The sequence below is a fragment of the Truncatella angustata genome (assembly GCF_020726525.1).
Source record: "Truncatella angustata strain MPI-SDFR-AT-0073 chromosome Unknown BKA67scaffold_6, whole genome shotgun sequence".
NCBI classification, from domain to species: Eukaryota; Fungi; Ascomycota; class Sordariomycetes; order Amphisphaeriales; family Sporocadaceae; genus Truncatella; species Truncatella angustata.
This window is the reverse complement of record NW_025763386.1, coordinates 720,873-746,877: the sequence shown is the minus strand read 5'-3', so window position 1 is coordinate 746,877 and position 26,005 is coordinate 720,873. Positions and strand designations below refer to the sequence as shown.

The 26,005-nt window shown below is 52.6% G+C and overlaps 10 protein-coding genes across 10 annotated transcripts; 5 read left to right on the top strand and 5 right to left on the bottom strand.

Annotated features, from left to right (window-relative positions):
- Positions 1-818: 818 nt before the first annotated feature.
- BKA67DRAFT_520423 (exoribonuclease family protein) lies at positions 819-1,643 on the top strand (the record flags this gene model as incomplete). The annotated part of the gene is made up of 2 exons (XM_046098180.1): positions 819-1,018; positions 1,052-1,643. The coding sequence occupies 2 exons, from the start codon at positions 819-821 to the stop codon at positions 1,641-1,643; spliced, it is 792 nt and encodes a 263-aa protein (XP_045955956.1).
- A 245-nt stretch (positions 1,644-1,888) lies between these two features.
- On the bottom strand, positions 1,889-3,440 carry BKA67DRAFT_660468 (uncharacterized protein; the record flags this gene model as incomplete). The annotated part of the gene is made up of 2 exons (XM_046107634.1): positions 1,889-3,220; positions 3,285-3,440. The coding sequence occupies 2 exons, from the start codon at positions 3,438-3,440 to the stop codon at positions 1,889-1,891; spliced, it is 1,488 nt and encodes a 495-aa protein (XP_045955955.1).
- A 777-nt stretch (positions 3,441-4,217) lies between these two features.
- On the top strand, positions 4,218-4,592 carry BKA67DRAFT_660467 (uncharacterized protein; the record flags this gene model as incomplete). The annotated part of the gene is made up of 1 exon (XM_046107633.1): positions 4,218-4,592. The coding sequence occupies one exon, from the start codon at positions 4,218-4,220 to the stop codon at positions 4,590-4,592; it is 375 nt and encodes a 124-aa protein (XP_045955954.1).
- A 1,440-nt stretch (positions 4,593-6,032) lies between these two features.
- On the bottom strand, positions 6,033-8,478 carry BKA67DRAFT_571553 (heterokaryon incompatibility protein-domain-containing protein). Its single transcript, XM_046103232.1, has one exon. The coding sequence runs from the start codon at positions 8,226-8,228 to the stop codon at positions 6,447-6,449; it is 1,782 nt and encodes a 593-aa protein (XP_045955953.1). The 5' UTR covers positions 8,229-8,478; the 3' UTR covers positions 6,033-6,446.
- Positions 8,479-9,512: 1,034 nt separating this feature from the next.
- On the bottom strand, positions 9,513-10,253 carry BKA67DRAFT_537535 (uncharacterized protein; the record flags this gene model as incomplete). Its single annotated transcript, XM_046100338.1, has 4 exons — positions 9,513-9,700; positions 9,767-9,828; positions 9,913-9,927; positions 9,970-10,253. 4 exons carry the CDS (start codon positions 10,251-10,253, stop codon positions 9,513-9,515), a joined length of 549 nt encoding a protein of 182 aa, XP_045955952.1.
- A 1,277-nt stretch (positions 10,254-11,530) lies between these two features.
- Positions 11,531-12,966, top strand: BKA67DRAFT_660465 (Vta1 like-domain-containing protein; the record flags this gene model as incomplete). Its single annotated transcript, XM_046107632.1, has 3 exons — positions 11,531-11,633; positions 11,684-11,784; positions 11,857-12,966. 3 exons carry the CDS (start codon positions 11,531-11,533, stop codon positions 12,964-12,966), a joined length of 1,314 nt encoding a protein of 437 aa, XP_045955951.1.
- A 591-nt stretch (positions 12,967-13,557) lies between these two features.
- On the bottom strand, positions 13,558-14,607 carry BKA67DRAFT_537533 (uncharacterized protein; the record flags this gene model as incomplete). Its single annotated transcript, XM_046100337.1, has 1 exon — positions 13,558-14,607. One exon carries the CDS (start codon positions 14,605-14,607, stop codon positions 13,558-13,560), a length of 1,050 nt encoding a protein of 349 aa, XP_045955950.1.
- A 975-nt stretch (positions 14,608-15,582) lies between these two features.
- On the top strand, positions 15,583-17,848 carry BKA67DRAFT_571546 (HAD-like domain-containing protein). The gene has a single exon (XM_046103231.1). It carries the CDS (start codon positions 15,837-15,839, stop codon positions 17,385-17,387), a length of 1,551 nt encoding a protein of 516 aa, XP_045955949.1. The 5' UTR covers positions 15,583-15,836; the 3' UTR covers positions 17,388-17,848.
- Positions 17,849-18,956: 1,108 nt separating this feature from the next.
- BKA67DRAFT_520400 (uncharacterized protein) lies at positions 18,957-21,958 on the bottom strand (the record flags this gene model as incomplete). Its single annotated transcript, XM_046098176.1, has 4 exons — positions 18,957-19,777; positions 19,826-20,897; positions 20,957-21,703; positions 21,794-21,958. The coding sequence occupies 4 exons, from the start codon at positions 21,956-21,958 to the stop codon at positions 18,957-18,959; spliced, it is 2,805 nt and encodes a 934-aa protein (XP_045955948.1).
- Positions 21,959-24,998: 3,040 nt separating this feature from the next.
- Positions 24,999-25,744, top strand: BKA67DRAFT_521170 (CGI121 protein; the record flags this gene model as incomplete). The annotated part of the gene is made up of 2 exons (XM_046098253.1): positions 24,999-25,271; positions 25,427-25,744. The coding sequence occupies 2 exons, from the start codon at positions 24,999-25,001 to the stop codon at positions 25,742-25,744; spliced, it is 591 nt and encodes a 196-aa protein (XP_045955947.1).
- Positions 25,745-26,005: the final 261 nt, after the last annotated feature.

The following is a 26,005-nucleotide window of genomic DNA, read 5'->3' as shown; positions in this document are numbered from 1 at the left end:
AAATGCAGAGAACTGATCCCACGGTGGCCCCGTGGAAATGGCTGGCACGTTACTTCAAGCATAGAAGGCTTTAATAATAATAATAAAAAGGGGGGGGGGGGGGGGGGGGGGGGGTAACAAAGATTGAGGAGAATTCTTCGAAACTACTTCGCTCGGAGTATAATCTGGCAGACATGCTGTCTTGTGGTTGGAACATGCGTACAATCTCGCCGCACTGAGTTGCCATAGTGGTAGCCCATATGCTAGCAATACGTCTACCATGATTCGCAGGGCTTTCTTCACAGTTCTTTCACATGATCATTCGTGCCTTCGTTGTCTCTGCTCCGATGATGGAACGCGGCAACAATCTCTTCCACGTTGACATCACAATCATTGGGATGCAAATATGCGGCCACAAGGGTCTTTGACACGGCTTTTTGATACAGGAAGGACGACGAGAGCGCTCCGAGCACGAGAATTCTGAACTAACCAGGTGTCCCGGCGATAGAAAAGACGTTGAGCTGCAAGTACAAAGACGAAGGGCAGAACGGGGTATGCTTAAATCAGATGTACCCCGGGTTATTCGCATATCCACTTCAACCCCTCCATGCCAGGCTGCTCCTAAAACTGCCCCGCCAAAAATTTCCAGGCGATCACTAGTCTGGCTAAGATAATTGACAAGCTCTGTGCTGGAAGCTTTCTTGAATTATTACGGATAGCGAACCTCAACATCACCACCACTCTAGATTGCTTGGCCAAAGCACAATCCGACAGACTCAACCACTCCTACCTCATCGATTCTTCTCGGTTTTCCCTCATAGATCAAGTCGTCCACCAAGATGCCCCTGGACACCTCTACCTACAACCTGGCGCTCCTGCGCGTCGACGGGCGGCGCTGGAACGACCTGCGGCGCCAGCACGCCTCGATCCGGACGCAGGCCGCCGCCGACGGGTCCTCGTACCTGGAGATGGGTAACACCAAGATCATGTGCATCGTGAGCGGGCCGTCGGAGTCCGCGCGGCGGACGGCGCAGTCGTCGTCGGCGTCGATCGCGCCGGCGCCGGGCGGCAGCAACGGGGCCGACGTGGCCGTGTCGATCGTGATCGGGGGGTTCAGCACGGTGGACCGGCAGAAGCGGTCGCGGACGGACAAGCGGCTGCAGGAGATGCAGGCGACCATCGCCAAGGCGCTGGCGGGGACGCTGCACGCGCACCTGTACCCGCGGTCCACGGTGTCGGTATCGCTGCACGTGCTGTCGCAGGACGGGTCGCTGCTGGCCGCGCTGATCAACGCGAGCACCCTGGCGCTCGTCGACGCCGGCATCCCCATGACGGACTACCTCGCCGCGTGCACCGCCGGGTCCACCAGCTCGCACGCCGCCGGCGACGAGGGCGCCGACCCCCTCCTCGACCTCAACCAGCAGGAGGAGCAGGAGCTGCCGTTTCTCACCATGGCGACGCTGGGGGCTAGCGATCGTGTCGCCGTCTTGGTCTGCGAGAGCAGGGTGCAGATCGGGAGGCTGGAGGGCATGATGGCGGTCGCCGCGGACGGCTGCAAGTGGGTGAGGAATTTCTTGGATGGGGTCGTGAGGGAGAAGGGTGCCAAGATGGTCAGAGAGGGTGCAGTGCAGAAGGGTGATGTCGTGGACATGGATCTGGACTAAGGTAATGCCTTTCTTTCCGAGTCAAACCGAGGACATGGGGTTATGGATTGTGGCATGGATCAGACACGGGCTGTGAATACCTTAGACTTGCAAAGCATCTACATGGCGTTGGAATGGAATTAGAGAAAAGGGAGAACAGGCGTCTGGCGTCACTCAATTTGGTCAATACAAGCTGTCACTGTTTTTGTCCATCGTCATCGGGTCTCTGATCCACGAACCGCAATTATCCCTACAAAAGATATGGCTTATAGCTCGTTATGCTCATGCACAGGAACCTCAGTGGCCTCAGGAGTCGGCTCAGCTCCCTGCCACGAGGTCGAAGTGGACTCGGGCTCAGCCTCGCCAGCCTCAACCTTGACCTCCTCTTCGACCTTTACCTCGACCTTCTCAGCAGCAGGCACTTCGTCATCCGCAACAAAGATCTTGATATCCGGCAATGGTCTCTTACCGCCCTCATTAAGACGAATGACATCGATCCAATCAGCCAGACTCTGGTGAGAGAAATCTCCCTCATACAGTCTCCACCAACCGCGCTTGCCATTCAGTGCAATGATCTCGACCTGCTTCTCCAGATGGAAGCTTTCAAGCATCGAGGCGACATTGGCATCCTCGGAGTGGACTTCGTACACGGGAAATACCCGGCGATGATGGTTGTCGTACTTGATGCCGACTCCGCGGAGACCTTCTAAAGCCTTCTCGGCTTCCTCGCTGTGCTCCTTTGGGACGAATGCCAGAACGCAGGTGCCGGCCTTGGGGTTGAGGCACGCTTTGGTTAGCTCAATAGCGTTGTCGAGGACACCTGTCAAATCAAGTGTCACTGTCTCCTTTTCGGCCCTCTTGGTCTCGGTAGGGGTCTCGACAGAGGTCGTTGCGGTGGCTTCTTCAGATGGAGCTGGTTCCTCACTCTTCGGCCGGGACTTCTTTGCTGGCTTCTCCTCCTTCTTCTTGTCCTTCTTGGCCTTGGCCTTCTCGGGCCCGTTGACAGGATTCGGCTCGGCAACCTGCGAGAGGAACTTGATCATGGCTTCCTTCTTCAATTCGCCATCATAGAGGACTGAGGGCTTGTCGCCACCGGGGAGCAGGACCAAGGAAGGGTAGTTGTCGATGCCAAAGATATCGTTGGCCTTGGTTTCCTTGTTTCGAATTTGAGCAACCTGTATGACATCTAGGTAGTCAATGGCGATGCTCCTGAGCAATGCGCTGGTGGTGCCCTTCTCGGTGAACAGGAGTGCCTTTGCCGTCTCATTATTTGTGCTTAGGAACTCGTCGACGTCCTTATCCGTGACCTTTTTGACGTGGTTGGGGATCTTGTCGATGACGGCGCTGACAATGTTTTTGGCATCTCGGGGCCCGTTGTAGTCCTCGACAATAGGCTTGCCCTTCTTCTTGCCGGGTCGCACGATCTTGATGGTCGGGAAGCCCTGGATACCGAATTGGCCGCAGAGCGGCTTGTTCTCGTCCTCGTCGCAGTTTACGGCAGCGATCTGGGCAAGGCCGTCGAGGTTCTTGGCAGCCTTTTCGTATGCAGGCTTGAGGTTCTGGCAATGACCGCACCAGGGCGCGTAGAACTCGACAGCCTAACACTTTCGTTAGTAGGACGCCCTGTGTAAGCCGGAAAGCAAAGAAGACGTGGGCACACACCGTTGTGTAGTTTGACTTGGCGACCAGTCTGTCGTAGTTCTTGGCATCGACTTGGATGACGGGGGAGCTCCTGGTGTACAAACCAGCTTGGACACCAGGCAGAGCTGCCAGTACGCCCAAGGCGATGGTGGCGATGGTGGGGTTGGGGGTATACATGCTGGCGCGTAGGAATGAGTGGAGTAGAGTAGAGTAGGTTAGAGTACGTCGGAATGGGTTAAATCACCAAGGAGGGAGGACGGTTTTCAGGCCATTCACTGGCTTGAAAAAAGAGTCAAAAGTCAATGCTCAACAGCAGAAGGGGGAAAAGCCAGAAGAAGAAACCCCAAGAAAAAGCAAGAGGATATTATACGAGACTGGAAGGCGGAAGAAATCCGCAAGGTCAAACTGTCTTCTTGCTGATTTAGGAAATCAGGCCAGCGTGGAATTTCAGCTAGGTTAGTCTAGCTGGGCACTCGTACGGCGGCTCATAAGTTAAGTTAGCTAAGTTGAGGTTTAGCCACACCTACCTAAGTAGCGGGCTGTTACTAGGCCATGCAGCCGCCCGCAGCTGCTAAGTATAATTCTCCAACACATGTACAAATAACGCTATGTTGTTGATACGCAGCAATGGGAGGTTTGCGAAGCTGCTTTACTAACAGACTTGTATATATACTGTCAATTAATTTCCAAAGAGAGACTGTGCGGTCCTTAAATGAGAGTCTCGCCACGGCTTCCATGAAATCATTTGCTTGAAAGCCAAGGAAGGAGACAAGCAACACTTCGCAGCAGTAAGAGGTCGACGCAAACGTTTGTTTGCAATTGGTGCAGCTCGGCCAGTTCACTTAGACCTGCGAGCGCGAGGGCTACGTTGAGCCTTTAGTGTACCAAGGTCCTTGTAACCTTATTGACCGCCGCCACGAGGGTCCACTGTTTGACTTTAATCGCAAGCATGACATGACGTTCGTGGCACATAGCCCACAAGGAGGCGGCTTCTTACATGGCAAACTGACATCGGGGCAAGTCGAAGGCACGCGCTTCGCCGAGGGAACAATCATGTCTATGGATGCCAGGCGGTACGATACTGAAAAACTCCATGAGGTCATCCACATGCTTGATACGACGCTCGAGCCTCACGGCATTCCCAAGACGGGCGCTGCGTTACGTTGGCTCGCCTTTTATTCCGAGCTCGGCCCCGAGGATGCCGTCATCTTCGGCGCAAGCAAGATCGGCCTGGTCCAGCAGAGCGTAGCAGCAATTACCCAAGGTCCGCTTCCTAGGAATGTTGTTGGAGTGCTGGATGGGGTATGGGACACTCTGAAAGCTAAGTAGTCAGGGGTGGTGGCTAAGAATAGTTGGCCTCCCTCTCTTCTTTTCGTACTCAAGTCTTCCTCGAAGCTCTTGACGCCATCTGTGCCTAGTCCATAATCACTGAAGGCGATTCACTGGCCACCTAGCGGATGTTGGTTAACTAGTATGGTCTCGTCTACGAGAGGGCATATGACATGGACGGCGAGCATACCACCAAACAGTCAGCCAGATAATTCAACTTGGACCCCGTGCTTATGAGCCTCTTCAGCACTATTCAAGCGCACGTAGGCTGTGGCCAGGTTCCTGCTAGTCACTGACCTGTTGAAACTAAAGTAAGCCGTCATGGACGAGACAAGTGTATGTCATATACTCGGTCCAATTAAAATTAGAGAACGATTGATAAACATACAACGCAGCTCATGAAAGTGCAGAAACCGAACGGTTGCCGACGCACTTGACGAGTAGCAATCCCCCATGATCTGATCAACACTTGGGAGCCAGCTTGATGATATCAGGCAATCGCTGCGAATGAAATCCAACATTCCAGCCGTGACAGACCTCTCTTTCATACTCTGCACGCCTGAAGCAGTCACCTGCTCTGGAAATCCAGTTTCGAGTTTCTCACATGCGGCATGTGCCTGAGCCAGCCAATTTGCTTCAGTAGCCATTACTACGATGACAAATGAAGGTCCAATCAGATTTGTGAATAGTCCACTAAGTGAGATCTCTCACCGAGGATGTGGTTATTATGGGTCTAAAGTTACTCTTTTGGTTTCCCTTAAGAAAGAGTGGACTGATTAAAGTCCTAATATGGCTCTGCGATAAGTTTCAAGTTTCCGATGGTGCCGCGGTCACACCTGAGGACGGCTTCTGTAAACTTACGGTCGGGGAATCAATATGGCCAATTGCCTCTGTTAGTAAGACCATCGATCTCCGTTATATTCGTCCCTAATAGGAGAGCTCTGCACACCCATCTAGCAGGCAAGGGAGCCCTGGTTCTTAACATTGGGCCGTACCCGGGCATAGGTGCTGGTGCTGCAGGTACCGCGGCCGTCAGCGTTCGCACTACCACCCCGTGGCTCCAACAAAAGACTGCTTTTCAGTCGTACTTGCTGCATCTACATCAATGTAAACCAAGTCGGTTATAAGCGCAATTGAACACTTTTGGTAGTGGCATAATGATTATCAGGCCGGCAGTATCTCGTTCGTCAGGACTTATTGAGATGATAAGTTATTCATCAATCCAGAACGTCTCCTTGTCATTTGCGAAAATGCATACGTGCAGCCTGCATGAATGTACGGAGGTCGCTACCAAAAGTCATTGCTAGCGCCGTTTTTTGAGATCCCCTAACAGCCGGCAGAAGCGGGATAGCAAAACCGCGTGCGAGTCAAAAGCCGTGTGTTAGTTATTTACGGATATTGACAATACAAGCTCCTCTTCTATCTAATCAAATGTTGCGTTCCTATAATGTGCTTCCCTTTTTTTCCTTTTCGGGATACTATTCTCGTTATTTTTAACACCCCGTTAAGTACTAGGCCTTCCCGGGACTAGAGCCCGGCCTTCTCTATACTCGTTACCACTCTCTAGCTCGATGATCTGTTATATGTGATAGGGTATTCATTCGATCCATTGCCGAACCATTTCTATAGGCAGTTGCTTCCACGCTAGTTTCCGTCTTTTAATAGCTTCAACCTTGTTTAGTAGTGGGTTTGACTAACTAGTCAACCGCTTTAAGTAATTGTAACAATTGACCGTGGGCAGACCATTGCGCCAATAGTCAAAAGACTAACCTTAGCTACCTCGGCGACTGCCGATATGCCCACTGGCATTTGTTACATTTATCATGATCGTAGCCGCGTCCTACGAAATTTCTGCTAAATTATGTGAATAGTCTGCTCAGTATTTACGTTACATATACCACGTTGGAATATTTCACCCTGCATAGCCCCTTGAACATAACCCTGGCCAATAAAGGTGTACTCAGTCTCTCCGTCATTTTCTGAAGGTCGCAGCACGAAGGGGATTTTCCCCCCTCTTAATACCCATACTTCATCTCCAGGTTGTGTGTCCACATGACCCGTACCCATCAGACCCATCTTAGTGGTGAAGAAAGATTGGTTTGCCACCATGCTGTATATCGTCAGTCGTATGTCAGAGCTCACCTCACACGAATCCAAAAACCTGAAAACTGCGCTGATGTCCTTGGCGGTGGCTTCTCTAATCGGTACAAGATTGTAATCCCTGACCAGATCGCCGAGGACAAGTCTTGCGAACGCTTTGGCACTGGTATAGCGCGCTCCAATGTACCGTCTCGGGAGGACCTTGTTATTCTTATACTTTCTGCTTCCCTTGACAACATCATACCAGGCGCGGACGATGCGCTCGATGTCCTCGTCAGGTACGTTCGGATTCGCTATTGTTTTTGTTCGATAGCCGCTCTCCACCAGAGCGACTTTGTCCACACGCACCCCCGCCAGGCTCAAAGTCTTCGCGTGGTACTGCATTCCCAAAGAGCTTGGATCCAGTGGTCTCAACGGTCTGGCAGCATCATATTCCTCGTAGCCGTACGAGTGGTAATACCAATCTGTATTGTACGATGGTCCTATACTGACAAGATCAAGCACCCAGGAGGATATCCCAGGAGTGGCCTTGTCGGGGTCGATCCGCGGATTTGCAATAAGGGGCCGCAGATCTCGTTCGGAAATCATCAACTCCAGTGTCAAGGTGCGAAAAACACTCGATGCAGGGGAGAAATAGTCACATTTCTCCGTGACCGGCAGGGCCCCTAGCTCGCAGAGCCCCATAAGACCGTATATCTTATCACGAGGATCCGTAGACTTTCGGAAGCGCCATCTGTTGACAATATCAAGTGGCTTACCGTCGAGCCGGTCTTTGGCTATGTTCAGCCAAATCACGTGGACCATTAAACCGCTGAGGATTGTCTCCGTCTCGGGGGTGAGTAAATTGGAAAGAGGGTATGGACAGCCCGGATCAATCCAGGTCGCTGCCGCCTGCGTAAGCGTCTCCCACGGCAAAGCCAGTGGCCCCCAAAGCAACAGGACCTCTTCTGGGATTGTCGCTTCCTGCACTGTCCATATGCGATCCCACCATGGATGTTCCTGCTCCGACGAGCTCCGGAGTGCCTTGATAGCGTCGTATAATGCCGTCTCGCGTCCGCTTGCTGCCCAAGGCATTGGAATTTCGCTGGGATCTTCCGCCCCGTTGGCTGCAGCCAAATAGGTAAGCACCTCCCACCCTCTCGCGGCGTCAGCCAGGGACACATGCTCCTTGATCTCTCCCAGCCAGACGAGGCATCGGCGACAGTGCTTATAGATGTCACGCATGAGCTGCACTTGCTGTTTCTTCTCCTCCAGATTCCATTGTTCAATGCAGAGCTGGTCGATCCAAAGGGTCCTCTTCTGCGTGGGCGATCGTAGTCGACGGAGCGCCTCGAGCAAGCTCGGCGTGATGGTGACCTGGCGACCCGATACCTCAATCGTCTCCGTGGCTGTCTCGTCGCCCCAAACATAGGAAAGTGCCTCGTAATCTGCCTTTGCCGACAGGGGAATAGCGCGTAACTCACATACTATTGGAGTGTCACCTACGCTGGGAGAGTGTAGGAGGTCTAAAACACGTATCTCGTTGTCGGCGAGCATCTTGACAGGGGCGGTCAGTTGGAACTTCTGCGTCGACAGTTTACATGGTCAGAAAAATGGGACAGTGCCTCATTTTATCGATGGGGGGTATTCAGGGGTCGCGTTGTTCTCTAGTACAGTGGACGACACGGGTAACTGGTAAGCTGACTGTGTCAAATCGCATAATCTCTTAATTTAGGCAATTAAGAACGACAGAACGCATTCGACTATACCGTATATAACATGGAAACGGTTAAAAGGTTGAAAGCAAGAACTCAGCTCTAGCTACTGGGCGCAGGCAGAATGTCCGTCTTGATCCCGGCTGCGACTGGAGACGACTTGAAAACCCCCATCCAAATATTACGGCTTACTCGTCGTAACTGACCAGAGAGTCAAGTCGCTGACGCTCCCTGCAAAAACTCAGGTCAGCTCTCCCAAACCGAACGCAACTCTTGACGCTGTAAACACGAACATTATAGACACTATAGATGTGGCAACGAATATATACTCTGAGATTACCATCGTTCTATTGACGGTGGGCCCACTGTTTTTGAATGTCACAACAGATGATAACCTGGGCAAAATTAGGAACTTTACAGGCTTTACAGACGCTACACTGGACGTGCCGCCTGTCATGGCGCACAATACACAAGACTAAGGTTAGCGGCTGCAACCTTCCCTGGTCAGATTAGTGGCTGCCCCTTGGATCACATGACTTAGCAGTTCGCCCACAGCCACGTTAGTGTCAGATTCAGAGGGTTGCCACAGTGGGTTAACATGGTCTAAGTCATGTGTGATAATTGATGGTGATCCTCCCTTAGTCCTGCCCCGGCATCTAGTATAACCTGGATGGGTACCCAGCATCTGACAAGTTCTGCCTCATTAGGGAACGGAAGGCACAAAATCCCCCTTTAGAAATTCATTCTTTAGGCGTTGTTTTCTGCAACGGCAGATCTAGTAAATATTTGAGGAGCATAGTACAATGTCGCATTGAGTCGACTTTGAACATCCCTTGTGACATTTGGTAGCGTGTGTGGTGTTCCAACAGAGTGGCTTTGTCCCATTTGCGGTCAAAAGACGATGTCGAGATTCTGATTGCGCCGATGTGGAATACTAAATAGCCAGCCAGAGCAGCTCGGAGACTGTTTGGCATGAGCTCCTTACCTTGGTGATTCAAAGAGTTCAATGCAGAAACAGCGGCATGATAGTCCACCCAGGGCCCTAGTGTCGAGTTTATAATTGACTGATGGGGGATGTCGTAGAGGACGTTGAAGATTCCGGGGCGCTCGATTGGCTTGTTATAAGCTAGATATACAGCAACACCGGTTGTCCTAAATTGTAGACAGCTGAGGTATCAGAGTCGTTCTCAGCAGCTACTATGAAATCGACGGCTGCCTCTATGAGGCTTTCGGACTGGGAAACGTCGAATAGCAACCCCCCGAACCATATTTCACCATTGCCAACGGTTTCGACATCAAACCTTGTTACAATTCCTAGTTTTGCATTAAAAGGTTGGGGAGTAAAAACCCTCAGGGAACTAATAATGATGAGTAGCTTACCAAAGTTGAAACCGCCGCCTCGTAACGCCCACCACAAATCTTCGTTCGACGTCTGGCTGGTACTACGAAAAAGTGCAGCACCTTTGGTACTCATGGGGATGGCGATGTTTGATCATCCGATAGGCCAGATCGAATCCACCACTTACAAGTGGCGCGAAACACTTCGAGCGTCACAGGCCTATCTGCCCTCTGGATATACGGACATGGTTATCTCATATTTACTTAAACTAGTGAACTTGAGCCAATGCGTGGAGCGAATCCGGCCGCTGAAGTATTGTTGAACCACGCTGTGGCCTTGGTCAATGCCCGCCAACATTGGTCTAGGATCATTGTGGCCAGATTCATTACACAAACGGATGACTGCCTTTTGAAATACACCGATCATTTCCGTCCCTTGGCAGTGGACAACGGGATTGTAACCTCCGCTCCTTGCGTCCGTAGTGCTGATAAAGGAGCCAATATCCTTACTCTCATACACGGGGATCATGGTCAGACCCTCTGAGACTGTCTTTGTAGATAAACCATTTCTATTTATCCTGTTCATCGACCTCGAGCATGCCAATCTCTAGCTCTGCCCGAGACCATTGGGCATATTACCACAATCTGGAAAACTGCACATTGGCGAACGATGTCTTACATGTAAACATTGAGTGTAATTCACCGAGATTCACCACCTCTGCATCTACGAGCAAAGGAAAGAAGGGCTAAGTTTTGAGGAGTATTATCAAATCACTCACATGCACGAGGTCACCAAAGCAAAAGGCACTCCTCACAAAGTTTCGGAAGTAAGCCTTAGAGTCCACTTAGCCTCTTTTCGACTATTTTGACGTGTTAGAAGGACCACATGATTACCACCGAGTTTAGTGAGAACACCTGTTTCTGGCCTTCATATTTCGCGATCCTAAAGTGTTTAAACCCAGTGTTTCCTACAGATTTGTGCAGGAACGACGGGTCTTGGACTTGGAAAAAGCAGCGACAGAAGTGCGCGGAGTATGCTAATAAGAAGAGAATCGCACGATCAATCATTTGCTGATCGATATTGGTACTATTAAAACGACAGCAGTTTTCAATTCTTGTATACATAATTATCTCGGGCTGAGAAACAAAAGTCGGTCCCAGAAGAAGGGTCCTGATTGGAGCAGAGGCCGGCCATATGGGGCGAATTGGTGCTATCAAAAACGGAGGTGACCGCGATGGACGAATTATAGTTTCGGTTGCTACCTACTGTACCAGTGTACATAGTAGTGTATCCACGTAAGCAAAATCCGGGGTAGCACGCACATGCGAAGCTGCAGCTACGCGGAATTGTGGCGCGAGCTATCTTGTCAAGGGCCCCTCTCTCCATCTTCAGGTTGAAGAGTCGTGTTGTTTAAATATGGATAGCAACAACAGTCATAGATGGCCACCATGTGATTCTCCAAATTATAGACAACGGTTCGTGATATTGATATAGTGGCGAAACTACATGTGGCTCTAGAAGTACATAAAGCTGAGGATATTGGGGCGGTCTTATTACGTTACATACAAGCTTCCCGATGCAATTCCGCCAAATATGGAGCGGCATTTATGGTGGGGAGTACGGATCATTTGTAGGGGACTGGCGACGTCAAAGGCCTAAAGTGCCAATCAATTCCCGTCTGCCTGACAACTGCTCATGTGCCAAACTCGAGGTGCATCTTTTGTGATTCAAATAAATTGTCTATCCTCAACTCGTGGCCTGCCCATAACAACACGGCGAGCGACATTACAGCACTCGAGCAGAGCATGGCGACCAACATCCCCACAAAGCTCAAGGAGGCGGGCATTACCCCGTTCGTGGTGCGTGGCAACCAGCTTCGCACAGCAAAGCCCGTGATATCGTATTGGTGTACGCGGGAAAATACTGCCCTGTCAAGCTGTGTCTAACTTCTTGCGTAGGTGACTACTGGGTCGTGAACCAGATCCTGGCCAAGCAGCTTCACAATGCCGACGATGAGTGCCTGCAGTTCACCACGGTCATGATGGACCAGCTGGAAGAGGTAAACATGCTGCCTGCCCACTTGCCGTCGTAGCATGCCAGCCCAGCTGAATACTTACGCTCTCCCGAACAGATGAAGGCGAACAACCAAGGCAACTCGGCTATACTGAACGACGATGAGGGCCGAGCAGAGGTCGAGCAGTTTGCCCAAGAAACATTAGATCGCGCCGTGCGACCCATGAAGGCCAACAAAGTCAGCAAACAGACCGCCATCACCTTCGAAGCCGCTGCGACATTCCTGCAGCTCGTCAACATCTGGGGTCCCCTCGACGCCGAGACGGAGAAGAAGATCAAGTTCGCGAGGTGGAATGCCGCGAGAATACTGCGCGCCATCAGGGAGGGCAAGGATCCGAATGAGTCGAACCCCAAGATGGAAGACGAGGACAGGGTGGACGAAGACGACCCAGAGCTCCAAGCTATCATGGCCGGCCAAGCGCCAAAAGCCGCGACGGTGGAAGACGTGCCAGACGAAGGAGGAAGAGGATATCTAGGCCCAAATGCCGCAGCAGCAGGAGCCAGCGCAGCATACTCGGTAGCACCCGTCTCGGCACCCACGTCGCCGCCGCAGAGCTCAGCCCCGGCTCCCGACCAGGTCTCCCCGATCGCCCCGTCCGCGCCGGACGGGTACTTCCCTTCCGCCCCCGGGGCAGCGGACGACGACCCGCCCCTCGAGCTCCCATCCGCGCCAGATGCGCTGCAAGACCAGGACCCCGACCTGAGTATCCCAAGCCCACCAGCCGCTGCGCCGTCAGCCACGAGCCCAGCAGGACCGTCCTCGGCACCATTCGCGCCGCCGGTCCTGCCTGACACGCCCCACGATTTCTACCACCCAACGCCATCGGACCTCTCGACCCCATTCCAACCACCGCCGCCGCCACCTCAGCAGCCCTCGCAGCCGGCGTCCCAGCCCCCACCCCCCTCGTCACACTACCAGCAGCAGCAGCCGCCGATCCAGCCCCCGGCGCACCAGCCACAGCATCTGCCGGCGCCCATCGCGCGGCCCCCCGCCGCGCAGCAGTACGGCGGCGGCCCGCCCACCAATGCCGTGTACAACGCAGATGACCTGGCGCAGGCGCAGGCGCAGAAGCATGCGAAGTGGGCCATCTCGGCGCTGAACTTTGAGGACGTACCCACGGCGGTGCGGGAGCTGAAGGCGGCGCTGGCGGCGTTGGGCGCACAGTAGAGGTTTCTTCAGCAGGGAGTCGGGGCATATACATATATACAGGTCGGCGTAACGGTAATATACCAGGCAGGTTTGAGGGCAGGCTCGGCACTGGGGAAAGGTATTACACGTAGAGCGATCAATGTCACAAGTATAAAAACAACACTGAACCATGCACTTGAAAAATATAGACAACACTCGATTTGACTAGCCTGCAGTGCAGCCTTGGGAATCGCAGGTTGTTTCTCTCTGAACGATAGGATCCGTCCCCTTGCTCGTTTGAAAATCATGTAATACAGCATTTCCGGAGCAGCGAGTGTGTTCTCTCCTCCCTATTCACCCAGTGTCCTACGGTCGTCACGTAAACGAATCATATCTGTAGCAACCCTGCTACTCATACGCCAGGCCAAGATCTCTTCTTGATTGCCTATAATTCCCAGCCAAAGACTCCTGACTGACTCGATCACGTGGGTTGTGATTACTTCTCACAGCATCTCATCTACCCGCGTTGCGGTGGTATATACTACATGCCATACCGCAGACTCCTTCGTCTGCGTGTTCGGAAACTGTGTTTCTTTTTTCGTGGTGTCGTAGAATTCGTAATACTCCATTTCATGCGAACACCGTTATATGGATGTTCGGGTCGTATCCATGGGTCTGGACAACGAGGTCGGCGTCGGCGTCGGCGTCGACCGGATGACCGCTCAACATATCCGCAAACGTGCCGATGGGCTCGTTGCTCGGGATCACCTCGGGAGGTATTATCTCGTCCCCGTCGTCCCAGCCCTTCTCGGGGCCCCAGGCCAGCTTGCAGTCCATGGCGTGGACGGCCTCCAGCAGGGCCAACATCATGGCTCCGTTCTTCTTGACGCTGGGGTTGGCGTCGAACTCGACGGTCCTGCACCAGGGCATCTCCTTGAGCACGCCCTCGAGCAGGTCCTTCGAGAACTGCTCGTAGAACCCGTCCGAGCGGCGGAAGCCCTTGAAGATGTCGTTGCTCGGGTCGAACTCCACAAACACCTTGATGCGGCGCGTATTGACGCAGCCCTTGAGTCCGAGCGCGTCGTTGACTACCCACCCGCGCGGCGGACGGTTCCAGCCGGGGCCAAGGCGCAGCTCGAGGGTCGTGAGGCTGGCGCGCTGGTTGGCGGACATGCGGGCGAGGAGCGGCTTCTTGGTCTTGAAGAACTTGCCCCATATGGGGAAGATGCGCACGGCGCGGGACCCGTAGAAGACATAGCTGGCCTCCCGGTATACCAGGCGGCACGTCTTGAAGATGATGAGCTTCTTGTGGATGCGCTTGTGGTTATCGTGGTCGAGATCGAGGACATCTCCGACATCGGCGAAGTAGAACTCGTAAACCTTCAGGCGAAGCTCGGACGGGAGGTCGAAGAAGCGAAAGGGCGGCGGCCTCTTTCGCTTGGGTGGCTTGTTGGAGAGGGGTACATGGACGGTGAGGGCGCCGATGTTGCTGGTGAGGGAGGCGATAGAGTCGGCCATGGCAAGCTCGGCGTCTGAGGTGTATGCGGATGGTAACGCTGAACTGGCGGGAGTCGTGAGGCGGGATGAGATGGATGTAGGGCCGGAGGCGGCGGCTGAGGCTCGTGGGCCCTTTCCTGCCGTCGAGCGGCGCCGCGTCTTGCCGGAATTCCTTTCTGCCATTGTCAAGTGAAATGGCATGACAAGACCAAGTGGGTGTTTATTACGACGGGTGTTGCGCAGGCTCTGTGGGTTGATGCTTTTAGCAGGTCGTTGTGATGATGGAGGAGTGTGCTCTCTGTAAGTTTCGCGACGACACAGCGGGTGTATTGGAGGAGGTTTGGGTTTAGTGAAATAGTAGAGTGAATGCTACGAGGCGAACCGAGGGTGGTGCCATCGTGATATTCCTTCGACGAGCGACTGCCACCCTCTAGAATGCAGCCATGGCAAGCATGTTGCAAGTGTGGAGAAGGACGAGCAGGTGGATGGATATGGTGAGTCCGCTGTAGGCGAGGGAAGACAATAGACGGTCAGCGTGATACAAAACTCAAGCAAGATGCGGAAGCAGCAGTTGGGCCAAATGGTGGGGTCGATATTATCAAGGGAAGGAGGCGGCGGGAGGAACAGATGAACGATTTTGCAAGTACTACTACAACTCAGAGGGTGAGTGGTTGAATGGGTTCATGGAACAATGCGGAGGAGAGTTTTGGCTTTGTACTAAATATTTCACGGGACACCGGGCGAAGGGTTCTGTACGGAAGGTCAGAGTATGAGTCTGAGTCTGGGGAAGCCGAGGCGCAGACCGAGTGACGGGATCGTGTTATTGGTTGTCTTGGGCAATAAATCATATCTGCAGAGTGATCGAATCATACAATCGCAAATGGCCAGCCACTTGTGCAGTGTTGCAACCCACCGAGAGGAGGAAGGCAAGGGAGGGGCGTCTGGGGCCTGTGCAAGTCGGGTTCGGAGGGGCAAAGGGGCTGTGGCAAGGTGCAGAGGGGCTCTGTGAGCGGACGTACGACTGGTCGTCGCGTCTCACCGCGGCGCAGGCCCCCGTATCGATAAGAGAAAAAACGTATGGTCCAAACGATCGCATGACGTATCGTACTAACCCAGACTAGTCTCCTGCTAGGTTGATTCCTTTTTTTCTTGTCGGCGGCCGGAGAAAAATCATGACCGCCGGACAGTATCTCTCAGCTGGCCGGCAAAGGGCTCCAAATTTGAGCTTGGGCTAGAAGCTTCGCAGTGACGAGAAAGATCATACTCCGTACTGCGGCACTCACCCAAGTATCACCACGTCAGCTTCCGTCGCAGGACTAGGACTCGACCTCGGTTCTCTGCCTGAAAACATCTCGCATTCTTCCACTGGGCAATCATTAAAACGCAAAACTCGTCCTCCCGCACTGTCCAAAATGCTGTCCAGGACATTTACGCGCGCAGCGCAGTCGCCTGCGCTGTCGAGGGCTGCCGCTCGATCGTTCATAGCCCCGAGGATATCCGTGCCAGTGTCCTCGATGCAGCTCCGTGGCATGGCCAAGAAGTCAAACAAGCCCTCGGCGTCACAACCCAAGCCCGAGTCCGACTCCAAGTCGTCCGAGCCCATCCCGGCTCCGCCTCCCTCATCAGCCTCCGAGCCCGTTGAGCCAGTTCCCAACGCTGGAGACGCAGTCCCCGAAGCACAAGACGGCCCTCCAAAACCCTTCAACCTGCCCGATCTGACCCAGGGCATCCCCTCGACGCTGGAGTTCGAAAGAGAAGGCGCCACCAACAAAAGCGCCCTCTCCGATCTGGAAGAAGCAGAGGCACAGGGCGCTTCTCGTGAGAAGGGAGAACTCCCCGCTTCCGCATACATCTCATCCACCGAGAAGCGACGCAACAAGTGGGCCAACCGCATGTACGTCTCTGCGCTCGTGCTCGGTATCGGCAGCGTCGCATGGCTTGGCCGCGACTGGGACGACGACGAGGAGGGCGCATTCCCCGACATTCCCAACGGCTGGACCCCCAATCTATGGTGGGCTCGTGCCCGCGCTCGCTTCGGTGGATCCCTCAGCTATTACCACGAACCTGCATTCGAGAAGCTCCTGCCTGATCCCGACCCCATGTTCGAGCGACCCTACACCCTGTGTATCAGCTTGGAGGACATGCTGGTCCACAGCGAGTGGACAAGAGAACACGGCTGGAGGATAGCCAAGCGACCTGGCGCCGACTACTTCCTGCATTACCTCAGCCAATACTACGAGCTCGTTCTCTTCACCAGTGTCCCGTTCGCCATGGGTGAGCCATTGGTCCGCAAGTTCGACCCCTACCGCTTCATTGTTTGGCCCCTCTTCAGGGAGGCGACCAAGTACGAGGACGGCGAGGTCGTCAAGGACCTGTCATACCTGAACCGTGATCTCTCCAAGGTCATCATGGTCGACACCAACGAGAAGCATGTCCGGAACCAGCCCGAGAACGCCATCATACTCCCCAAGTGGACAGGTGACCCCAAGGACACCAACCTCGTCGGCCTCATCCCTTTCCTCGAGTATATCCACACCATGCAGTACAAGGACGTCCGTGAGGTTCTCAAATCCTTCCAAGGCAAGAAGATCCCCGAGGAGTTTGCCCGCCGCGAAGCTATTGCCCGAGCCGAGTTCGAAAAGAAGTTCGCCGCCCACAAGGCCAAGCACGTCTCCGGCATGGGTGCTCTCGGAAGCATGCTCGGTCTCAAGCCCAGCAACATGAGCATGATGGTGTCTGCTGAAGGTGAGCAGAGCCCAAGCGAGGCGTTTGCGCAGGGCAAGATGCTTCAGGATATCGCGAGAGAGCGCGGCCAGCGCAACTACGAGCTCATGGAAGAGGAGATTCGCAAGAACGGCGAGAAGTGGCTTAAGGAGGAGCAGCAGGCCCAGGAGAACGCACAGGCCGAAGCCATGGCCGGGATGAGGACTTCCTTGACCGGCTGGTTCGGCAAGAACGAATAGAGTGCATGACAATAGTGGATGGTGAAAGCAGTCAGTTCGCACAAAACGTTACATGCTGGACAACGTCAGGTCGGACTTGACCTTACGAGCACAGCCGATGTATAAGCCGGCCACTTTGGCTGGATGATTTGTATCAATATTGTGGACGGAGATGTTTTTTCTTTTTGTGTAAAAAGACAGGACGGCGCAGCGGATGTACTGCGCCATATAGATTGATGGCCGGAACAGGTGAGGTGGGATCATTGCCCTCGACTCTACTTACTTATCGTCATTTCTGGCGGATCGCATTTGAAGCGGGCACATGTGGCTTGAGATGGCAAGCTCGAACGAATCATACTTGGGATGCACGATTACCATGTTGGAGCAAGGTTGAGCGTACAAAGCACGAAGTAGGATTAATATTGTATATTATTCAAAAACAGAACCATGTGGTATAATATACCCAACCCTTTTAACCTCCACATGTCGGCCATATTCGTGCTACGAGTTTAATGCCCCGGCCACCTTATGGAACATCAGAATTGCCACAATAAGCCTTGCAACCTCTCCAGCGTGCCTCCCGATCCTGTTGGGTTTAAACCCCCCCCCCCCCCCCCCCCCCGAGCAGCAATAGCAAGCGCTTTGGGTCGGGCCCCGCGAACAAAGTTGTCTCGGCCTACGACAGCCATCCGGCCGGCCGTATTTTTCGTCGTTGAGATGTAGTTTTTAGTTATGGGAAAGGGGTGCAAGGCGTAGAGCACATGGCTTCGCGTCGCAGCGTTATCAGGACGTGGATATTTGCCAGGTTATCGATCGATATGATCTGAGGCAATCGGTAGTTTGATGGCTCTCAGAACCCCCATGCTCTTAGGCTCCATAATATTGTAGCAATGGGTGTGGGACTATATAATGTTAATGTAACAAGTCGAACACATTCCCTCAAAATCGCTGGTGTCCGGTCCCTGCAATCCGTTCTTGATTTGGGGAGATATACACAAGATGCAACAATGGGATGGTCGAGGACGAAGAAGAATATGTCAAGTTGTTTCTGATTACCAGAAGCAGTTTTATGCATCTGTGTTTCAAGCGATGTCTTTCAAGTGACCTGCTTGGCTAGGTATCTACTATACAGGGTGTTCATATAGGCCTGGAAGAGGCCAAGGTGCATCCTTCCTTCGTTTCACGTATATGATCTGCTAGATGATCTCGGGCTGCCGTGATCGTCGTGACGAATTCGGTCTTGAAAAAGAAGCCATTACCTACGACACCAAGGCCTTCGGCAGTCCTGGTCGTCCACAGTCGATAAGCTCTGGGCAAGCAATTCCAGACGGACCCCAATCCATGCACCATCCCCCCATCCCCCGTTTATCATACCGAGTATGAGACGGTGTCAGGTGAACGGCTGAGCTGGATTAATAAAGTGTTGACTCGGCTTGGCGCGAACGGTATAAGGGCGGTAGCAACTCCGTCCGTGTTTTATGGTTTCCCATAAACCATAGGATGCAAATGGGATCTGAGCACTGATAGATGGCCCTAGAATCTGTGTGTGGGGGGGTATTTCCATGAAACGTTAGCAGTCGCCAGTTGTTTTCACGTGCCACCCATGCCAGTCCCATCGTGGAACAAGAGTAACGGCCATTGAGTGTTACCGGTTGTAGGAATATTGGCACTGTTAATTCCTCCACCACCCATTCCCATTCCTTGTGGCTGCGATGCGCCATCATTGACAACACTACTGGGCCTAGTGCTCGCCCCGAGAGACATCAAAGCGTTTGCACTGTAGCGATCTTGGTTATCAACGACGGCAGCGGTCCATTCTTGCCATGTATTCCCTCCAGGCGTGGTCTGCCTCCACATCATGTCAGACGACGGCTGTTGCAGCGACGTCGCCTGGGCTGCGAAGGCGGAAAGCGGGTTGTGGTCCCCGATTGGGGTTTGACTCTGTTGGATTTGTGTTTGTGCTTGCGCTTGTGCTTGTGCTTGTCCTTGTGTTTGCACATGGGCGGCGGTCACTTGACCTGGCTGAGCATAGAGGTATGGATCTTCAGTTGTGTAGGGCAAATTTCCAGAATCATGGCCGGATGGATCGTTGTAAGGTAATGGAGGATAAGAGGCTTCGGCAGTTGGCTCTCCGTAATAGTTACCACGAGAAGGAGGAATGCCGGGGTTTGGTGTGTCGACACTAGGAGTTAAGGATAGGTCGGTATGAGAGGTTGGGTTGCCGGAGTTCGTCGCGGAATGCCCATTGGGCAATCTAGAAAAGCCCTGTTGTTGCGGTGACTGCTTAAGCATCTCTTGCGATACCTGAGGCGGTATTGATCCATTCAGCTTTCGCAGGCGATCATTCTCGATCCATGTGACTGTTCGATCAACAATAGCTGCTACAGAATCTCGCAGGCTTGAGCCGCATCCTGTGTACGTTAGAACCCTAGTCGTATTTGACTGCGCAGAAGACTTACCCATCAGATCACATGAATCCGCAAGGATGACCAGCCACGTATCCATGTCTTCGCGTAAAGCTGAGACCTCAGCTTGATCTGTCTCATGCCTACGCTCCCACACTACTGCGAGAGAAGTGAACATCGCAGCGACGTATTCTGCCACCGAGTACCATGTAGAGTCTTGAGACTTGAGCTTGTACAGCTTGTATGCGACATTCAGCATATCCTTGGCAGCCTTTTCGCATACTCGACTGTTTTCCGCTAAGAATTTCGGGTCGTCTGTCAAGGCAACAGATGGATGACGAAGACAAAGGCGGAATTCGTGCACAACATATTGCGCGTAAAGCGCGAACATCTCATCATGACCCTCACTCGACTCAGAGGGCTTCAAGGACTCCGGGAGTTCTTCTTGCCAGGTAGCGATTCTTGCCTCTAGTTCCTCCACCATTGCAGGATAGGTGGCTGGATCTCTCTTGGCGCAGTACATGGTAGCATACATGTCCAAGTATATGGCCGTCATGCGAAATCCAACTATACCAATCTCATATAGACATTTGCCCGTCTTCGACGTATCCACGCCATCTTTAGTGAGAAGTTCGTCGGGTATCATCTCTGGAAACTCCACGTCCATATCTTCGAGGCGAATAGGCATTGGCTTTCCCATACGCCCGTGGAGCGTAACGGTCATCAGAATGATGGACCACCAAACACGTTTGCGCATCTCATTCTCTAGGTGCGTGCCTGCTTTTTGATTCGGCATGGACCGGTGCAGTCCTAGCTCGAGAGCCATTCCAAGACAGATCCAGGTGACCATAGAACTGCAATCCGGTTTAGGGAATGATCTGGTGTGGGCGGCGATTATTGTGAGAGCTTGCAGATCTTGGAATGTTTTGGACGTGGCCAGGTCAAAGAACTTGGACAACGCGAAATGATAATGCTTGTTGGAGAGGTCCTTTAACTTAGCCTTCTGCTCTGGATTTTCGCGATTTCGAAGCCCATACTGGAGATAAATCGAAGCAAAGACCACATGCACCATAACAACCTCGGCGACAGTTGGCTTGAAGTTGGGGTCATCATATAGGCGCGTGAGCTAAAATTGATCAGCACTTGAACAGTAAACAAAAACAAGACAGTATATGATTTACTTACGACATTCATGAAAGTCGGCTTGTGCAAGACTGGAAGAAAAGGGTATATCATGAGAAAGTACCATTCAGCATAAGTGAAAGCGTCTGCTCTGGGTGGGTATTCCACGTGCAATTGAGGATTGATATTGGTGCATGATTGTAAGAACGCTTGTGTTGATTTGTTGTATAATGGTGATTTCGCCTGGACACCTACCGGAGGCTCGTCCATATCTGGTGCCTCAAATGCGCCGAGGTCAATCGTACTACCCAATATTGATAGAGTCGTCCCCTTGATAGAACTCAGTGGAGCATGGTCGGTTGAGACTCCTAAATGAACATCTGCGGACTTCTTGCCGAAGAAGCTGGCGGGTGCACGAGGGACGCGTGGTGCTGGTTTTTGAGTCTTCACCCATAGCGATGGGCTCATTTGTGTCCAACTGTCCTTGCTATCGGCCACGGGCGCGCTCTGGATCGAATTGCCATGCGCATCGTATGTGACATTCGAGGAATAGCCTTGATCTTGTAAGAATAAAGGTCCATCAAAGGGCTTCACCTCAACGCCATTTGAGCCGAGCAGTTTCTCGAGGTCTCGTATATGGTTGAGCATATCGGTCTTCTCGCGTTCCAACTCTTGCATGTAGCCCCGACGCTCTGTGCGCCCTGTCACTCGGTCTGTCACGTAGCATTCGAGGTTTTGGTTGATGCAGTGGGAGCATCCTTCGGGCAATGCATCGCAACGGATCTTCCGTACTTTGCAACGGTCACAAGCCTAGAGATGGGTGTCAGTTGTCATAGGTAGGCGTATATATATACCCCGAGTTAATTGGTGCGCGGGACTATGCAGTGCGAACAAACTTACTTGGCCTGTCCTGGTGTAAGACGATAGTTTACTCTTGACAACGCTCGAGAAGTCATTTGGTGTGCCGCCGCGATCCAACCTTGGCAATTTGCATTTTGTCCCTTGTCCTTCAATACCGTCGATCTCAAGCTCGCCGGGCCGCTTGGGCGGACGCCCTGGAGGCATGGTCTGGTGCCGATGTGTTCCCCCAATGCCTGTTTGGGAAGCTCAGTTATGACAAAGCAAGCCGATAGTAGATCCAACGCGACAATGGAGTTTGCCGGTACAGCGTGGACGTATAGAAGCTTAATCGCAGACGAATGCGACGGGAAGCTCTTTACCTGGGACTGGGAGTGGGCTTTGCGACGGTAACTGCCGCCGCGAATTGAGAGATCAGATCGAGGATGGAACTTGCCGTGTGAGAGATGTGACAGACGATTGGAGGATATAAAAGGGAAAAAACAAAACGTCGTTCTCAACCCCCCTGGCCAAGACCCTCAATGCAAATGTCGCAATATGTCTGATTTGTCTGGGAAGAGACTAACAGTTACACTTTACGGAATGTCGTCGAGCTCAAGGATTTTCTTTGTTGTGGCCCCCTGGAATCTCTCTTCGCTGTTGGCGTCTGTGATGAGAAGCACCTGACACAGGAAAGACCCTGGACGCGTGTGGCCTTGGCCACAAGCTACTGTACGGGCACGATGTGGTCCCACACTCCCGCTGGCCCACGATACGATACCACAGTAGCAGGGGGACAAAGCCCCGATAGCTATGGGCGATGGGTCGATCTCATACAGCAGCAGTACGCAGTCGGTTGTTTGAATTGGACCGACTCGGTCTGAGAAGTCAGGACGCCCCCAACGGTATCATGAGAGATGCCGGGGAAAAGGCACGGAATGAGTCAGTTGGCGGCAAAGTTAAAGCGTCGACACGTAAGTCATGAAAGCCACGACCTGTGTTGTCTTACTTAAACCTCCCGAGTCCTGACATGCTGTCAACCGGTCGTTTGAGTGCCTCGATGTATTTATGTCTCACGGCAGTTGACGAGAGTTGGGAGATACCCCAGAATATATCAGACATGTGTTGGCGGGTAAGAGCAACCGCAAAGTATGGTCCCCACGGTCTTGGCCAGTTCATCGTAGAATAGAGTTTTAGTCCATGGAAGAAAGCAAGCACCGGGCTAGAAGGCGGCCACGCGCCTGCTTCCCCTATGGTGTCAGTTCCCCGAGCGCTACTGTATCTCAGTTGAACATGGTGTAGTGGAGGCGGCTGGTCCCCGCTTGTGTCTTTGAACCGTTCATTAAACTCTTGCGAGCAGGAAACTCTAAGGTTAGAAAGTACTTTGTAGATTGAGAGTCCACGTTTGCATTCATCGAAATCGCCAACTCATCACCTCCCGTCTGGTCTCAATTTCTCTCCTTCTCCACCGCGGGGGCTCACCTTCGAACACGAACTAGCAACCAGGTCAGACTTATGTAGCAAACAAGTACAATCTCCTTCGGAAATTTTCCTGCTCGGGCAGGCAATTTGAACCATATGCCTAGACTTGTCTATGGATGACTTGGTCTATGCCATATGCTCTGTTTTCGGTGGCTTTGTTTACTGGAAAGGTCGATCGCTTCCTACACAGTGAGCATAAGAAGAACTAACCTAGGTACTCCGTATAGCGGCGTACAGTAGGCATGCACTCTACTGTGTATGCAGTTGCGGGGCCCATGACGGCGGCATCGTCTCGTGGGCCCGGGCCGATGCAAGAAGCTCTTGCATCTGTCAAGATCCTGCATCGTCCAACACTATTCCTCAAGTTCTGCATGCCAAAGCTTTCACGCCAGTAATTGCCGCTGTCAGGGAGCATCTATGGAATGTTTCTTTGCTTGGTTGGTGAACATAGGTAGGGGTCAGTGTGCGGACCTCAACCGCGTAATCTTAGTTTTCTTATCGCTCCGGCACTTGCTACCCGAACCCATCAAAGATCGACAGGTCCCAAAGACCAACTCGCCGACTAGATACCATAACTGTTAGGAGCTTGCTAATAAACCCAGCAAAATAAACCGCCTAGGGATCAATCAGACCAGCATATTTACACAGAGCACTGTGTACGGCATTGACTTTCGGCTAGATATCAGCTGATAGACAACACTGTAGACCATGAACACGCACCAAACCAGACAGCCTGGCCCATCATATACCACAGACGTCACAGATGCACCCAAGCAGCAGAAGTACAGAAGTGCGTGATGGTCTGCATGTGCAGCTTACGATCTAGGCCTTTGTTAGAGTTTATGTCTACCACGAAGCTAATCGGGGACCTGGAATGTGCGGCTCTCCTAACTTAGGGGCTACGTGCTCTAGTCGGCGCCTCTCGGCAGATGGTGGCTCGCATGGCGGTACATCATTTTCAGACGGGAGGGGAGTAGGCAGCTGGTAGGCAATCAATACTGTGTACAGCGGTCTGCCTCCCCAGGGGGTACCGGTAGACGCTGCTGCATTGAACGGGGAACCGATCTCCAGATCGTACCATAGTATACAATGCCCATGCCATTAAGAAGAAGCCCACGTGTGAGAGTGACATCGCCCCTTGAGTCAGGAAAACAGCTGATTGCGGCGCGGGACCTGTAAGTGAAAAACGGTCCTTTTCGCAGAGCAGCACTTAATTCGAGCGAAGTCATTCCGAACATGAGCCGTGACTTTTCAAGTGCTTACTCGATATGAACATACTCTAAATTCTGACTCATCTACAATCCAATTTACAGATAGTCTAGAGGGTTTTCGTTAGAACAAGCCAAAACTGCTCGAGAATCAGGGAAGTGCTGTAAATTAATTAAGTGCTTCAGTGAGTTTCATGCTGACGGAATGCCTCTACCATGAAATATTACAGTGCTGAAGATACCCCTCAAGCACCTGAATCCTCTCTTGATAGGGCCCCGACCAGGTGCGCACAGCTGCTGCATCGCAAGCTCGCCCGTCGCGATGTGCGCTGAAAACTACCAACATACCCCGCCAAAATTTTGGAACCCCACCACGGTGACGATACAAGGCACAACACAACCGGGCCTGTAGAACCCGCGCGGGCGCCTTTGAAGCATCAAATGATTACCTAGTTAGACCAGAGAGACGCTTGACTGGCCGACACCCAGCGTCCACATTTATTCCGACATCTTGTGCCCTCAACAAGACAGTCCACATCTCTCTTGCAAGAAGAAGAAGACAAAGAAGAAAAGAAAAAATGCTCGAGACAATACCCCTAGAGCACATCCCCAGCACGCACAGCGTGCACGTGGCGCTGTTCCGCAACGTCGCCAACGCATCGCACCTGCAGTCGCAGCTGCTGGGGCGGAATCCGGACTTCGAGTATGCGTTCGTGGACGCGTCGACGGTGGCCTCGCGGTTCCACCTGCTGTCCGCCGTCTACAAGGCCGTCGGCATCGAGATCTCGGGCAACATGAAGACGCCCAACGTCCATTCCGAGATCGTGTGCTCGTTGAGCTCGAACAATAATGTGAGTTTTCTAACGGGGAGGGGGGTCCGTTTCTCATTTTGATGTATAATATATATTCCGTGATTTCCTTCTCTATGTAACCGCTTTATTACATATGTTCGATCATGACTATTTTCAGTCATCCTATCATGAAACGCTACTAATATATCTTACAGATCTCAGAGGCGTATAGGAGGTTCGGCATCCAGCCCTCGACCAAGGATATCGTGGTCGTAAAGGTGTTGGTCTCCCGGGATGAGACGCCCAGCGTCATCACTCCCGAGGACGTAGAGAAACACCTGACGGAGCACGTGCAAGGAGAAAGCGTGCCTTTTAGTGATGACGAAATCGCGAAACTGACAGACTGGCCGAAATTGCGCAAGTACCACAAACTAAACGGGGTCAACTATGTTGAGGGTATCAAAGACGAGGAGGTGAAAAGGAAGGAGCTCGGGTTGCTGGTGGTCTCTGCGATGGCCTTGCGAGGTTTGTAATCGCATGACATGACCAGGAGATGTGGTCGAGATAGACTTTTAGAGAATGATACCCATAAATGCAACCAACTACGAAGCCCCTGACTTGAGCTTGGGGGGAGTTGGTGTCCGTACGATCATGGAGCTAATTCGACAATTCTTATTCGAATATATGAGGAAATTTCTCGCGATAGAGCTCCAGGACTTCCTTGGGAGGACCAATTTTGGTTCTGATGGCATTGACGGCCCCAGCACCACCATCAACCCTGAGACCTTCCAGTG

Bases quoted from the DNA above. Each gene is read 5' to 3' on its own strand.
- BKA67DRAFT_571546 (XM_046103231.1), top strand. From the start codon at position 15,837: ATGCTGTCCAGGACATTTACGCGCGCAGCGCAGTCGCCTGCGCTGTCG.
- BKA67DRAFT_571553 (XM_046103232.1), bottom strand. From the start codon at position 8,228: ATGCTCGCCGACAACGAGATACGTGTTTTAGACCTCCTACACTCTCCC.